This window comes from Pieris brassicae, chromosome Z (genome assembly GCF_905147105.1).
Source record: "Pieris brassicae chromosome Z, ilPieBrab1.1, whole genome shotgun sequence".
In the NCBI taxonomy this organism is placed as follows: Eukaryota; Metazoa; Arthropoda; class Insecta; order Lepidoptera; family Pieridae; genus Pieris; species Pieris brassicae.
Genome location: NC_059680.1, coordinates 10,852,594 through 10,870,564, shown reverse-complemented (window position 1 = coordinate 10,870,564; position 17,971 = coordinate 10,852,594). Strand labels below are relative to the sequence as shown.

General features: G+C 32.8%; 1 protein-coding gene across 2 annotated transcripts in view; it reads right to left on the bottom strand.

Annotated features, from left to right (window-relative positions):
* The window catches only part of LOC123718646 (carboxyl-terminal PDZ ligand of neuronal nitric oxide synthase protein), a 141,454-nt gene that overhangs the window by 104,938 nt on the left and 18,545 nt on the right, over positions 1–17,971 (bottom strand). For both annotated transcript variants that reach the window (XM_045675335.1, XM_045675333.1), the window contains exon 2: positions 3,076–3,332. In XM_045675335.1, the coding sequence (XP_045531291.1) occupies positions 3,076–3,282 (207 nt within the window). In that variant the 5' untranslated portion in view covers positions 3,283–3,332. The remainder of the gene's footprint in view (positions 1–3,075; positions 3,333–17,971) is intronic.

Here is a 17,971-nt window from a genome sequence, read left to right as displayed (position 1 = left end):
ACAAAAATTTAAATAAATTAAATTAATGACGCTGTTATATGAAATGCAAGTATTATTAATAATAAGTCAGCTAAACATTTTTTTTATCGAGCTCTGCAGCCAATAATTAAACCAATTTTGATTTAAGTGGTATCGTTGGTATCTAGTGACTGTGGAAGTATGTGCAAGGCGATGGCAGGGATGCTATGTCAAAGGAGCTAAAACAAAATTCCGATAGGTATTTGAATGCCTTCGTTCGAATCACAATAAAATCTCATTCCCCGAGGACGTGCTTAGGAATTATATTGAAAGATACAACGTGCCTGATCGACATCTAATAAATATAGTAGTATAGGATTTAAAAACGTGATTGAGTTGGGAGATATAAAAACAACTGGAACTGTTATATAATATGATAAATTATAACAACTAATAATTCTAGACATCAAAAACACGAACGACATACAAGTTTTAAGTCTTCTTAAAACTAGCGTGGTCACTTAATTAATTGAATCGAAAAATGTGATGAACGACCGAATTAAAATATTTTAGACCCTCATGAAAATTTATGTTACTAAAATTATGTATTTGGAACGGTACCTTCAAGGAAATAAAGAAGGTATATTTTTAACTATAGCCTTATAATTAGGAAGGTCATTTTAGTCTTCTTAACAAAACTTAAAAACTCCATATTCTAAAGGATCCAGTAGGCATGGTTCAGATACCGCGCGGTAAATACAAACACCGTCCAGGTTAAAACCATCTTCGCTGGTGAACCACCAACGATAGGGCCGGAGGGCACTATTTATTTATTTATTGTATAAATGATCTTAAATAGAAAGAAAGTTGGTGTGGTAGAAACAGAAACTGGACACAGTTTTACTGTCCACCAGGACGTCGATCTTATTTAAATAATTGACGTATATACTAAGGCCTGTGACATATACACTTTAACATTATAATCATCAAACCATTAAATTTGCATGTCAAACGTCATAAACCAATTGACATTGACGCTTTATAGATAGCCGATGCCAGAAAGCCTGTTCTTGACGAGAATTCTCACTCGAATACAGAATGTGTTCCTATATTCGAATATGAATTAAATGACGATGATGTCTGATTAGACATATTATTATATTCGATAAAACAAGAGATGCTGAAAGAGATTTAATGGGAAATTAAATTTTCTTGCTTAAATCGGTTGGTCAAACTATTACCATGGCGAAGACCGGTAAGGCCAAGAATAAAAAAACTGGATAAATTGCGTTTCCGCATCACATAATGGAAATAATCTTAAACTCTAAAGTTTAAAGGGTCTACATTTGTTCTAATATATGAACGTTATCGACTTCCACAAAAAAAGGATGGTCATATCGTGTTCCCACGAGAATGACAGTGCGTGCTCCTATTTCACCATGCGTCCTGCTGATAGATGACAAATCTTTGTTTTTAATTTTATTATTATTTATTTATTATTGCCAGATTTTCTCTTTCGTTCTACGCCTTTGATTTGAGTACTTGCAGTAATAAGCATTTAATATGTATAATTTTTTTGATGTCCATCACTGTACATTTGTGTTACCTATATTAGGTCCTTACATATGAAATTGGCGTTTTGTATGGCAGGAACAAAAAGTCGAATATTTTCAAATATAATATATTTAATTAATCAAAGTATGCACCTTTGTTTTTTATGCACTTTTGCCAACTCATAGGTAGTTCATTGATCCCTTAGTAAAAAAAACAGTCGGACGGGAATCAATAAAATCTGTGGAGGCGATTTGGACTGCCCCACCAGAGTTAATTTTTTTCCCTTACAAGAAGCTCTCCAAATTTCGAAAAAAATGGTAATCTGTTGGAGCAAGGTCCGGGGAGTACGGAAGATGTCTTAGACATTCCAATTGAAGCTCTTCTAATTTGGTAGCCATCTGTTGTGCAGTGTGTGGTCTAGCGTTGTCGTGAAGTAGCAGTGGCGTGGAGCGATTGACCAGTCTAGGTTGTTTAGCTGATAGCTTTTCCATCATGGTTTGCAATTGCTGGCAATAGACATCAGCCGTAATAGTCTGGCCAGATTTGAGAAAACTGCAATGAACAATACCGGCACTAGTCTACCAAACGCTTAGAAGTAACTTGTTTGGGGTTAATTTTCGCTTGGGGCAGGATTTGGCTGGCTGGCCAGGATCCAACCATTGCGCTGAGCGCTTCCGATTATCGTAAAGAATCCATTTTTCATCACAGATAATGATTCGGTTTAAAATACCTTCATTATTGTGCCGGTTCAGTAATGTAACGCAGCAGTCGACGCGCGTTTGCCGGTTTGCTTCAGTCAAATCGTGAGGTACCCACCTTTCAAGCTTTTTAATCTTCCCAATTTGCTTCAAGTGAATTAAAACAGTTTTATCACTAACACCGCAGCCTGCAGCTAACTCGGACGTGGTTTGCGATGGATCCGCTTCCACAATAGCCTTCAATACTTCAGTATCAACTTGGGCCTCAGGCCGTCCACGGGGCTTGTTCTGCAGGTCGAAATTTCCAGAACGAAAACGTTGGAACCAAAAACGAACTGTGTTTTCCTTTGCAACATGACCGCCATACACATCATTCACCCTTCCATTCGTTTCCGCAGCACTAGTGCCACGGCGGAACTCGTACTCTTAAATAATGCGATACTTTAAGTTTTCCATTTTGTAAAATGAGTGACGCAAACCGAAAAAAACATAAGTAAAAAACTAATGAATGACGGTCATCGAAGGACAAATACATAAGTAAATAGCTGTACAAATTTGAATTTGAAATTCCTAACCTAAGAGGAGGTATTTGAGGTCAAAGTGGCCAGTACGACAAAACGCCAATTTCATATGTAAGGACCTAATATTATAAGTGATGGATAATTATATTGGCTGAATATAACTGAATCAATTAAAAAAATTCGTAATATCAAAAAAATACAATGCTGCATGAAAACTTTCGTAATAACCTCTTTATTATATTCATCTGACACAATTACATACTTTGAATTTTTTAAACAATTTAAGAATCTGGCAAATGCAACTATGAAATGTTTGATGACATAATCGAAAATAGTCAACCTACCTTAGCATGAAACGCGATGCCATACTGGAACGCCTCATCTGGGTGTAGGGACATCTTGGTGTCGTACTCGTCATTGTCGACGAGGTCGTATTGTTTTGTCAATGACATCTTTCTACTCCACTTAAACAATTTCATGGGCACACGCTTCCACGATCCCGCCTTCAGTACCACCCGGATGTAACGTGACTTTTGCCCCCGCTTAAACATCGAGGCTCATTCTTCGTACCACTCTGATGAAACACCGGCACTACTGCCGTCTGAAACAAAGTACATCGTTAGATTTCAAAGGTTTTCAGTACATATGAAGTAAAAAGAACGATAATTCAGTTTTTTTGGTCCTACGAAACACGTTCCGATATGTAAACAAAAGTACGTACTACGTAAGCGTGTGTTAAAAAAATATATTAATAGGAAAATGGGTCCACGGTAAAGACAGGAAGGAAAGAGAGGTGTTTTGTGATGGTTTAAGGTTAAGAAGGGGCGCGCAAGTGTTTTCTCGTTTTAAAAATTCTCATGTTGCTTAAAACACCGTAAGTTACAACCGTAATTTAAGCTTCTATGATGTTTCTTTATGCCTTGTGTTATTAGTTGTTGTTGTTAAAGCTTATAAAGTTTTACATAGGACTGTCGTTCAATTCCTAGTTCCTTTTGAAACAATTCTGAAAATAATGAACTGCCTGGCGTCTAAGAATAATTCAATAGATCCATCGCTGTTTCAACGCCTTGTTTCTCGTAAACGATGAAACAATTTCGCAACAATAGCTAAGTACGGTTAACGATTCGATGAAATAACGAACCAATTAAGGGCAAACAAACGTCGGGAAGGTTGATAGGGAAAACATTGACGAAACGGGTCAGCTGTGAGACAAAGAAAGTAATTTGTAAGACGTTTTATTGAGTACTAATTATTGGTATTTCTTAAGAATTTAGTCAACTCTCCGAATCAGAAGAAATAAGTGTATAACAAAAGTGTAAGGTGGTAGAAGACATTAAGACTGTAAGATTCATGCCAGATATTCCCAATATGAGAATAATCTCTGTATATATAAAAATTCTTGAGTCACAATGTTTGCTCCCATGCTCCAAACGAAACGTTCCGAAACGGCTCCAGCGATACTTATGATTTTTTTTTATGCATATTCAGCATAAATCTGAGAATCTACTACTATCTACTTTTCAAACCCCTAAGTGATAAGTCAACCCCAAAAAAAAATTAATAGACAATTTTTTTTGTTTTAATTTTTTTATGAAACAGATCATACAAAAATGCAACCCCTCTACGATCAACCCCTATTTTTTGTTCAAGTAGATAGTTATTTTTATTGAAGTCAAAAAATGTTATAATATATAGCTGAACGGCAAAACGACGTTTGCCGGTCAGCTAGATTAATAAAAATTAATATCTTTCTTTGATATAATGTCACAACTGGACACCAGCAACGGCTTCTACTTAAGGAATATATTTTTTTATATACAATAATATAATTATCAAGGATGCTTTGCTTTTAATGCTTGAAAATTAATTTAATGATCTTTTAAATAATTAAGTATATATTTTACAAGCTTTTTTATATAGATTCAAAACAAGTGAGAAGTCACTTACAACTGTGAAGCTACTTATATAAAACATATGTACATAATGAACCCATCAGTTAACTAAGTGTTTAATAAATTCAAGGAGATTGCTCCCAGTTCAATATAGAGGCGTCGAAGTAAATGAACGGTTAGGGGTGTCAAATTTTTGTAACCCGTTTAGCGATGTTATATGCAATTTAAATTTATAACCTATATTAATAATGCTAACTTTGACTATATAAAAGCAACAGTACTTAGCGCGTGTAAGAAACAATAACTTGAATTCAAAGCATTAAACGTGTCACGGAAGAATAACTAGACACCCGCTACTTAGCGACGTCCCTAGTATGCGGATTAGCCTGTATTTGTTCTGTAAAATAAAAATATCATTATTTGCCTGTTTTTATTAACTGCAAAAATAAATTTCGCGTTTCTGTGGCAAACATTTGTATGTTGAACGTTAATCTCATACAATATCATTTCGCCTTATAAAATAATTAAATCGCTTATTTGCTAAAATAGTGGTACAATTAGATCGATTAATTATACATATCCGTACAAACAGGGATGCAATTTTTATAATGTCATATAATCAGAACATTAATAAGCCAAGTTATTTAGAATTGGTGTCAAACTTATGGTCTTAATAATCGCCCAGGCTATAAAAGCACTTCGCCTTTGCATGCGATTGTTACATTCTACAAGTAATTTCCTCTCGGATATAGAAAGAGTGATCAAGTGAAGGTTTCCTTTTGACAACAGACGTCAATCTTCTTATTTATTTTGATTTTTTACGCCTTGTATGTGAGCCATACCTGCTATTTTCAAATAAGGTATTGCGTGTTATGCGGGAAAAGTGGTTTGAATTATTTAAAAAAAAGTGCGAGCGTGCAATGTCAGAAATGAAACTTTTTTTTAAATTAATTATTATCAAGATAAGAGCCCCAAAAAATGTACCAGTATATGATTACTCTATGTATTTGTGTATCTATATTCACACTGATGACACACTGTATACGTGCTAATGATAATATAAATAAATAAAAAGTCTTCGTTTACTGCACAAGAGAGTTATGCGAGAGAATTTCCATCTATTTCTAATATTTCTAACTACTAAACGAATATATCAACCAATAGCGTGTATTTTGCTAAGGTCGGCCTTTCTCACTCTCTCTCTCTCTCGACTAACGGTCTCAATCTCCCTCTCCCTTTTCTTCGACAAAAACGCTGCACATCTTCGAGAAATTTTCCCTCATGCGCCTAAAGAAGTTTTACTTCAAAAATTTCTGTAAGGGTAGTAAGGGAGTAATTCAAATGCCATCCTAATGCCAAAAATAGCCTCCTGATGCTGGATGAGGCTGATGTTAAGAGGAAGCCTATGGATACTCCTATTGCCAGAAGGCTCGCAAGTGCGTTACCGATCTTTCAAGAACTTCAAGAAAAGAGCGTTTGGTGCGCTGGTATATAACTTCTAGGAAGGTGATTATATAGTTTGATAGCCATGGCGTAACATTGAATACATCATGGTGCAGCATGCATGTAACAATTTACACAACATTTCAGCTATTATACCAAGACGAGTTAATATTTTAAGATTATCTTGTCGATTATGATGTGGTGTCGTAATAAAAAGGAAAATCTCGTCTAATATGGAGTTATCCTATCTGGCACATGATTCTCCAATTACATTATATTAAGGCAGGCTAAGTATTCGATCATCTAATTAATATAAAATAGGGATAGAAAATCAAACTGGACGAGGCATATTATAATTATATCTATATATATATATATAATATTATCGTGTCACAATGTTCGTTCCCATACTTCTCTAAAACGGCTCGACCGATGCTTATAATTTTTTTATGCTTATTCAGTAAGTCTGAGAATCAGCTACTATTTATATTTCAAACCCCTAAGTCATAAAAGATGTCCACCCTAAATTTTTATTTTTTTGATACTTTTTTTGTTTTTATTTTTTATGTTACAGCATACAAAAATACATACAACCCTTAATTGTCACGCCTCTACGATCCACCCCTATTTTTTATTATGTTATTTTTATTGAACTAAAAATATGTTTTCTGAAAATAATATACGTGAAAAACGACGTTTGCCAAGTCAACTAGTGAAATACAAAACTTGAAGCGTATTACATCCAGCTACTCAGTATTTACGACATCATTACACAGGGGCTGTGGGTCGTATGTGCCTAGTATGGAGAGCAACTATCGACAGCTTTACGTCCTAAAAAGGAGGCGTAAACACTAAAAGTACCGCCTGGCCTGACGCGGATATTTCTATACAAAAATTTTGGAAACTTACTCAAATTTATTTTAGTGACTAATTTTTCTTTTTTAATATTAGCATAATTTAAACTTCTGATGGGCAACCCTACACTAACGATTGATTGAGAAGTTACGCAGAGCTTCTTAATCCTGGTTCCCGAACATTAATTACTTTTCGTTAGGTTAGTACCGATACTCAAGTTTTATTTTCGAACAAATTATATCAATACACCAACTTTAATCTGTCGAGACTTTTTGTAATAAATATTTGACAGACGCCGCGAACAAAAAGTTTCTGGAAAAATCATATCTAGACACACAAATTGAATCACCGACTAACGAAAAAAATATTAAATATTGTTGGAACTGCTAGGTTTACTCAGAATTTTTGGTCTGGATAGGTCGCAAAAGCACCGAATGATATCATAAATATATATATAAATATAAATATATCATAATGACACTTATGTCACTCGAGAACTGTTCCCAGCAAGAAATTAAGGGACATGGTCGCGAATAGTGATCCTCATTAATTAAGTAGCGGACCCGGAGAACATTATTTTTCAATACAAAGATTATAACAGTACAAAAATAGCTATAAAAAAATTTTGGGGGTAAAACGGTGAAAATTAAGGGTTATATGAATTAATGTCAAACAACAAAATATCTAAAACATCTTAGTTAATTATCATTTGTACAAAAAATACTTTATGACCTACTGGCCGTTCTCTTGATTGGCATCTAAAAAATAAGGTTTTTTTCACATTTGAGTCGGTTCGATTCCCAGACGAGACAAGTACTCATTGAATTAACTAATACTTATTTTTTTAAATTAAATAAGACTTGTTTCAACAAAATCCTATATACTATATTTAAGATACTTTCCCTTGATGCCCCTTAGTCTTGGGCGTCCTGTTACATATATGTACATGGCGTTATTCAGGTATATTAACGTTACAAAAACTACTTCGTTTTCGCTGTACATAATATAACGCCTATGACAGGGCCTTATCGCAAAGCTTAAAGGCCGATGAACTCTATTAAGCTACTTGATAAGGTTTCACAAGTCAGATATCATCATAAAAACAGATCATTTCTTTGATGAAAATATAATGCTTAAAGATTAGGTTTTACCCTGGCGTAACGAATACCAACCTTTTTGTATTTGATTACTTTTCTTGGCTTTATATTTCAGTATCATCCAGTACACGAAATTCTTAAACAACCATAATTATCTATCATCCTCTTCATATCAGATGAGCTCAGTCTTTTAATTTATTTAAAAGTCTTCTTCTTGTTCATTTCTCATCTGCCTCGTAATTATCTACTTATATATATATATATATATATAAATGTATTATTATTATTATTATTATTATTTACTTTATTTTAGTAACTGAAAATAGTTAGTGTTACATGTTATTTTATGTTCTTTTTGTTAATTATTTATGCATATACTTTATCCTCATTTTATTGTTCCATACTAGGATTGCCTGGAAGAAATAGCTTGTTAGCGATAAGGCCCGTTGCCTAATTACTTATGTAACCTGCTTGTTTATACGTATGTTTTTCTATAAGGTAACGAAGTGTAAATAAATCTTGTTTAAAATCAAATCAAATCAAATTATAAACATTGGCAAGTATTTTAAACGAGGACCACAGGCATTTTAAGAACCCAACCAGGCTGGCCTACTACTACAACCTTGAATTATAGAATCGCAGTTCCGAACTTCAAGGTGCTACGAATTTTTCATTAGATGAGATCACAATAATCGAAGTCGGCTTTGACATCAGTGTCGAGATTAGAATTAGGTACGGATGGACTCATACTTAGACCGACTCTGAAATTCAGAAACGAGTGTTATATCTGTCATCCAAATAAATTAGATTTTAACGTATATAAAATAATCCTACAGCTAACATACATTTATATAACAAAAAACAATGGGTAATCTTAAAATATAATAATTAAAATATATTATTAAAAGGAGACCCTTTAGGTAAGGTTCCGAAGATACTGGCAGCGTTCTCCCTTTGAATAGCTAGACTAATTCTTTGTCCGAGGCAGCTGCCAGCTCTTCGGTCTCCTGTGATGTCGACATATTTGTGATTTCCTTAAAAAGCCTTATAGCGCTAGGACCAAGAGCCTCGACAGCGAATAGTACAAAATCATATTCGGATCCTAGATTTTGACATACAGAAGTTATAGTTCAGACTAGTCGTTTCTTAATCTTACCCACAGAGCAGGTTACCTTGTAGTTGCTTTAAATAGTCAATAAAATAAACAGGCTTTTTTATTTCGATTTTAGGCGGTACTCCTACGCCTAAAGTGAGATTTTATTAACTAAATGACTCAAGATTGTTGTTTCTAAATAAACACATTCTTGAACGGGTCAGTTGGAAGATTCCTGGAATCAAGCTTTTTGTTTGCAATTAGGCATGGTACCTGGCAGTTCAGTCGAGCAAGGTATTATTATGTTTTTATGACAATATCTAAGGTATTACAATGATGTTACCCGGAGCACCGGTCAATTATTTATTTTTAATGCTTGCTGTACAGTTTTTATTTATTGAACACATAATACGATATATATAATAGTAGTATACATTCTTTAAAGCAAAATAACTTTTAAATTTCATTTTGAAAAGTATGTTTAAATGTCATTGTTGCTTCTACTATTACGTATGCTAGAATTACGTAACTAGACAAATGTGTATATATGTATATCATACAAACAACCTAAACCTTATTAAGGAGTCAATAGAGGAATATTATAATATATTCATAGCTTATTATGTATTCATGGGTCACGCTCAAGTATCCGGTCCTGTCTAACCTTCAACTTGGCTATTGAATTCGATAGTGGACTACGACAAACTCGTTTCCGAATCGACCAAGTGCATTAAGAATTTAAGTTACCTACACCCACAATGGGCTGTAATAACTGGGAGGTCCCGACAGTCCTCATTGAAAAACAGATTTTAAAGAATAATAGTAGGCTCTATTCTTGAGTATTCTTGAGTATATCATCTAGAGGGAACATGTATAAATTATTTCATTCTGTTAAAGTAATATTTTTTGTAACATTTCATTATAATTATACCGTAATACATTTTGAATCGCGACTGTGCGAGCGTCCTAAAGAATAAGTTTCTTTGTGTTGTGCGAGACGGATGTTCCACGTCCAAACTGAGACACATGAAGAACCGATTTTTTCAGTGTTTACCATAGGATCCTAAACTTTTCAGGCAGAAGTCCAGATAACCAGAAACTTAAACGACCGCGGGAAATGTAGGACGTAACGCAATCTTATTTCTGGTAGAATAAAGAAGCGGACTCTACAATATTGAGAAATTTTGAGTCCATTGAAGGTGCAGTATACTTATACTCCATACGATTCTATACCGCAGTACCTTTCATTGTAGTACAGTGTTATTTCCTCATTAAAAGTTGACATAATAGCATTCTGATGTTTCATATTACAATTTAAACTTTTACAAAAGCTTTTCTAAGCACTTTTACTCATTAATTAATGTTTAGATGTGTGCTTGGTTTACCTACATCTTATTTGTGTGTCTTTCAACAATGAGAATAAAATTAAATATATTAAATTTAACTCTTTTTATTGTTGTGACGTAGAGAAGAGTTTATATCTATCTTTAAATAAGTGTCATTATTTTTTATCTATGATATGACATTTTTTCGATTTCGTCACCGTCTCTGTTATGTCTGTCGTATTATGCTTATTCTGTGATAAAAAATAATGAAAGATTTATATCAGTTCGTATTTTTTAAGATACATCTCGGTGCAGTATTACATTAATAAGATAAAATTCCATAACGCACTCATCTATTATTAATATACTGCTGAAAACGTTTTTATTAATTTAAAAGCTTATTCTTATTTGAATGTTTAAAAATGTATTTAATTTAATAAACAATGTATCCTTTTCTAATAAATGTAACGTAAATAATGAAATGAATAAAAATCGATTATAAAAGTTAGAATATTCTGATAAGTTGTTAGTCGTAAAGAACGACCGCAAATTGAATTATGAATAAATTGACATTTTAATTTATAACATCAAGTTGGTAAGTTTAATATTATTTATAAACTATAAAGTTAGATTAAATCTTATGTAAGCCGACCCTGAGGTCATCAGTTCAAAACCCGGACTCAAATTTCGTCGTCGTGTAGCACAGAGGCACAACACCACTTGAGAAATTATCCATATTAAATAATAAGGCCAGTTTCTTTTAAATCATTAAATATGTAGAATATACAGTTAAAATTTGTTATAATTATAATTATATATCTTGTTATCCTAATATCCTTACTTCCTTCACCAATGATCGGAACCGCTTCACGAGAAAAGACCATCTTCCATGTCCATCCATCCATGAAGGTCCATCTTTTTCCAACTGACTCAGTCTCTGGCTTTATTTCTCCCATCACTTCCATCTAACGCTTCTATTTCTTCTATCCACCATCTTTTAGGGCGTCCTCCTCTCCTTCTGATAGTCATCGATACCATCGAAGTAATAATATGTATAATGTATCAAATGGATAAAGACTATTGTGATATATTTATTAAAAATGTATCTACAAAGGGAAAATATCTGTTTTCAAATTTGTTTATAATTTCATTATGTAATTCAAATTGTTGACTTAATTATAACCAAAGTACAACGCATTTTATATATTAACTGAACCAACTTCAAAAGAGGAGTATTTCCATAGGAATTTAAGAAAGATAATACAGATAAAAATGGCACAATTATCATTAATGATAGTATAAATGAGGCACGCATTTAACTACGATAATAATGTGTACTGCAAGCATGACAAAAGAACAAAGCGTGCAGACTTGTTTTTGTTGTCAATGGGCACGTACAAAATTCCATTACAGCTCGCATCAAAAGGCCTATTGGTATTCTCAATCCCGTAAACAGAAATAATGCCCCTAAAATGTGTTGACTATCACATTTTGATACAACAAAAGTAAATATACTACAAATACTGAAACATTTCGATGGCCACGATATATCTGAAATTAAAATACTAGCCAGTGTTGATTGAAATAGTATTTCTGTAGCGTATGAAATAATACAACACAAACACAAGCATATCAACACGTGTATGTAGGGATTATTCTGCGCTTTTTTTTTTGTTCATAATATTTATGCTTCGTACTAATAGTTATCTTTATGGAAGAACAGTTCTGGAACTGTCGCCGGAAAGTACATATTTTAACAGCAATTGTAGATTAAGGATGTTGCCGTTCATACTCCGACCAAAAGGGAATCTAATCATAAACTGGGTGGCTCTAGTACTCCAGTGGTTAGGGTCAAGAAATTAATTATCCTTAGAAGCCGGAATAACATTGTTAGCGCGATTAGGACGTCGTCGCTGTGATTGTAGCCGTGGAATGTTGGTGTCGTTACATAAAAAGGATATGATTTTTAACATACACGGTCTGGATTTACATTATAAATGTTTCAGATCTCTTCAGGCTGAAGAACTAACGGTCAACTCCGAACTGGAGAAAAAATGTATGCAGAAGATGACTTGCCCAAGGATAGTTTGGTTTCAGTCCTACACAATAAATTTTTAATAAATATAATCATACATTGTTTTGCGACGAGTAATTTTATAGAAAAAATGTCTTTATGCGAGACAATCTCGCCCATTATCTGGCAGATGAATTAGATTTATTGAACAAAAATCTGGACGAATGCGAAGCGAAGGCAGTGGCGACAGATAATAACGAATTAGAAAATACGTACGATCTTGTGAAGTGTTTTGCTTTTCAGATCTTTAAGATCGAATAAACCAAACCTTAATAAAGATTTTCTTGGATATAATAATTGTTTGAATATTGTTTAATGAGTAGCTGTAGGAATACTTTAATAAAATAAAATAAAAAAATACATTAATTACTATTACTTTCATTAATGCAATTAAACACTAGATTGATTAGACTTGACGCTTTGCTTGCTTTAGTATGGATCTGTGCCATATTCGTGCATGTTTGTATGTGAGTATGTGAGCACCTGGGTCGCTCAAACAAAAAGTTACAAACGAAGACACGAAGGTACCTAACAAATAAATTACCAAATATTTTCTCAACAATAGGGCAATATACCAAATAAGTAATCATAATCATAATAATATTTATCACGTGAAGAGGAACTACCAATGGGTTATAAAAACATTTATAGCGATTATTATCAAAAATAAATAAGTAAACTTCATTGATTGTATGTGTCATATAGAATGATTACAAAGTTAGCCGATGAAGACCATAAGTCTTATTTCTTTTAGATTTTTGTTAATATAATTCCGTAAACAAAATTGTTGACGGTTCCGCGTAGTAATAAAACATCCACACATTACAGATATACTATTGAAACAATACTGTAATTCCACTACAAAAGCTTTTTCATACGCGTTTGTTAAAAAAAGACCTTAATCCACCAAAATAAGGTTTAATCTGCCGCTATGTGAGCGTTGCATTTTAATGCAAGTTCATTACTTCGGATCCGGATTGAAACATAATCGGAAATCAACGCATACTTCGCAGCATTCCACGGAGATTGTGCATATAACTTTGTGAGTTTCTATTAAAACTATTATTCAGCTTTGTGCCTTTGCATGACATATATATAATTTACTTTCAGGTGATTTGTCACGTTACTTATTAATTAGTACGAAAAAATTTCTTCGCCAGGGCTTTCATTTTTATATAACAATTTGGCTAATTCCCCGACTATATTTAGTCAGAGTTAATAAGTAACTTATTTCCGTATATATATTATCATTAGCAAAATATCACTTGTAACTAGTATCATTAGGTACTACTTATTTCTGTTAACAACTAATGGTACTATATTTGAAGAAAATTTTAGTAAGGTGTCTCTAAGCTTCTCTTTAACATTATTTCTTTAGAGTTTGTCTCTATTTTCATTCCTATAATTAGTCCGTTGTTGTAGCTACAATAGGACAGGTGTCATAGACATACATTAGACAGTCAGTCACAACATGTAATATCATCTCTTCAGCTGTATTGTTGCAAGGACAGCAGTTTGCTTAGGTCTATATCTATGAATATACTATGAGAATTCGACGTAACATGTGTCAATTGTCAACATATGTGTGATCAATTCTTTAATTATTAAATAGGCCGGAGCAACGTTCACATTAAACTACGTTTGTTGACTTACACTGACCTATTTGAATGACCCCCAGGCATTGGCATAATCACAATAAGAATAATAAAAATATAATAGACTTAATATTTGGATTGGAAATTTCTACAAAAATAAAGCATGCATCATTATCAGCTATCGACTACTGGGACTCGCGGCTTCCATAACGTGCACATACACAACAATAACTTGTTGTACTGTATACATCGAGTATGAATGAAGTCTCTGTAGCTAGTTCTAATATACATTAGAAGAAGTTCTAATATACTTAGGAGAAGTTTAAAAGTGAGCTTTGGTTAAATCATCGAAATTGTATCTAATAAGAATCGAAAAGCTATTGAATAGAAAAATAAGACAATTAAAAAAAGAATGTGCAAGTGAAAGACGCCTTGAAGCGGCGTGAGCAGGTGCTATGAAGTCAACGACCTTTGAAGGTCAAAATCAGGAAGTGACGAGTGCAGCCATTACGAAACTTTATGTAATAGTAAAGAGAATTAACGTTCAGCGTTAACCATGATCTCAATCCTGAGGTAGAGTTCGAATCTCGGTTCATTGATGGATTATTTTTCATATAATAAAGACTTTGACAGAAAATCGTCTTGGACTTTGGATCTTATACGTATTCTGTTTGCTACCGTCAGAATAGATTAATATCTAATATAAGTGCATAGAATCGTATATAGGACCAAGATAAAAGTACACTAAAGGAACACTTTTTAATGTCCATTTTAAGAGATAAACTAGACTGGTCATAAATATTGTTCATGAAACTTTTCTTTTTTTTTTCTACTTTTTGACACGGCGACATTGAGTCTCTTTTAAATCTATAGATCAATCAAAAATATAATATTTTTTTAAATCTTTGGCTAAGAATTTAAACATGTAGGTTTAATAAATTGTATAATATTAAACTACTTTATTAAGAAAATGCATTTTAATTTGTAACAGAACTTTTGGTTGGACAAGGTATATACTATTGCACTAAGAAATAAGATTGAATGCTAATTCATAATATACAGGCGTTTACAGTATAAACAGAGTGAACGTAATTTTTTAACAATGATGAATATAAATATATAATATAAATAAAGAAATATATTTATAAAGAAGGCAATTTTCAATTGTTTGAATTAATTTGATCATTTTGACTTTAAACTAAAACTTTGTTCTGTTCTGAACTGTTCAAACTGTTTTTAAAATAAAAGTCGAAATGATACTTTTATTTTAATCAGGCATGGAAACTTAAGTAATCCTAATAATATTATAAACGCGAAAGTTTGTAAGTATAGATGGATGCTTGTTACTCTTTCACGTAAAACCTACTGAATGGATTTTAATGAAACTTTTCAATAATATAGCTTATACAGAATAACACAGGCTAAAATTTAAAAAGATACTAGCTGCCCCCGCGAACTTCGTTTCTCCTTAATGTGATTTTAGTTAGGTTTAATATCGTGACACTAAAGAATAATTTTACTGTATTATCGTCACTATATTTTAATTTGATTTACACTTCGGTCTCATATATGATATAACACATGGTTGACTATGCTAACACCAAAAATTTAAAAAGTAGAAATAATTGAATTTCACGGTATTTCGTTTACTACAAAATAAATTTTAATTTATACTTTAGCCTCAATAACACGTGGTAATCATGATATTGAATTGTAGCTTATATGACACGTTTGTCGGTTTACCATAGCAGTGCCATCTATTGATTACATACTCAATCCAGTCGAAAAGTATCGACATCTGTTAGAATCTTTTGGAGTTAACAGATAATTGTGACTGTCAATTAATTATAGACAAATAATTTGCAATAAAATAAAATTGCGACTATAATTAAATAGCTAAGCTATCCTACCTCTTAAGTTGGACCAGACTGCTAACGGGGTGCCAATTTAATTTAAAATCGGTTAAGTAGTTTAGGAGTCCATCGCGGACAAACATCGTGTCAGGAGATTTATATATATTAAGATTGTGTGAATTGTCCAAAATATCAAGTAAGTAGGAGAACATCTACCATCTGCGAGTATTTTTTTAGTGGGGTCCGAAGTAAATAAAAAGTTCTGATTTGAGTAATTTTTTTTCCGTAAAACTTAATATTATCTTCTAGACACCCAATAAACATCCATAAATAGCATGTCTAACGCAAGGACACATCAGTACCAGTCTAGTGGATATTATGATAAAGATACAGGATGTAAAAAATTTTCGAAATTTAATAAGAATTAGTAAAAAAAGTCAATTTTCTTATAAAACTGCAAAATAAATTATAACTCTTCAGGGGTTGAGTTTAGGGACTTTCCGTCACAAACAATTTTTTTTCTTCTGATGACCTCATCTATCCCCTAATTTTGTTTGATCCACGACTTTTTGGCCACCCTGTATATCTTATGTGTGAGCCATTAAAGCCAAAATAGTGAACCATAACTACAATAAAAATCGATAATTTATTTGTTAGTAATAAATGCAGATTTGGTAGTAATAAATGGATTCCTAAATTCCTTTTATCGCTTCTAGTTATAAATAAAATTGTAATTTTACGCTTTAATTTGTACAAAATAATATACAATTATTTTGTATTTGTATATAATATAAAGTCGTGGCAAGGTACTTTAGCTTAGAACCAGGAGACGGACATAGGATATTATTCGGACTTAGGACTTTTTATTATTAAAGTGGATTAGGTAATAGTTTAGATTATTTACAATTACATTTTGGTTTGTTTTTAATTTTGTATTTTATATGTGTGTCACTGTCACTGTCTCTCGACAGTCTCTCACGACAGGACACTGTCTGTCGGTTCCGCTAGTATACAATAAAATAGCGCTGTGACCGTTTAGATCTCGGCCTCAGATTTCTAGAATAAGCAAGTAGCTGATCAGCTACCTGACACACGCCACAGACTTCCTGTAATAAATAGCAAATTTAAACTTGAAATAAATTAGCAATCAAAACTCGACACATGTATTATATAAAACTTATTCAAATATAGCTAATGGTTTTTAGTTTAAGTAAATAAAGTTTATAACTTAATAAAAAAAGACATTAAAGTACATTACAGTCACTCCCACATGATGATAAGCATAACGGTACATTCTACACATGCAACGACCCGTTTAGGCATGATAAATGCATAGATACACAACGCCAATGTTAAAATTCAGTTAAATAAATGACTTTTTAACAGAAAAATGTAACTTACTAAAAAATGCGCCAGGTATTAGCAATATTTCTTGTTTGTCTTGTAAAACTGGAGAGCTTTATATATAAAGTGTTAATTTATATTAAAGGGACTGAAGGTATTATAAGGGGATTAACTTTATTGGCAGAGGATGTGCGCTTGAACATACACAAATTACATGTCGAATTGATAAATCTCATTGCTCATCGTCCGTCGGTTAGAGATTTATTTATACACACTTTATTTTAAATACAAGAAATAAAAAGAAACTGAAAAATCCATTAAATAATAAATATCTTCCAGGCAACTCTAAAAAAGAAAATAGTTGTAGAACTCGACAATAATAATACAAAACAAAATATTAATTAAATAATATTAATCTCAAGGCAACCAAGAACATAGAGTAAACATAAAAAATCCATGGCGCTACATCCCTTTTTAGGCATGGGCCTCAGATTTCTGTATCTGTTTCATGATCATTTGTTAATATAATAGGCAAGTAGGTGATCAGCCTGAAGCACGCTGTCGACTTTTTGGGTCTAAGACAAGCCGGTTACCTCAAGATGTTTCCGATCAACAAAAAGAAAGTCCATTGGTGCACAGCCGGGAATCGAAACGACGACCTCAGGTGAA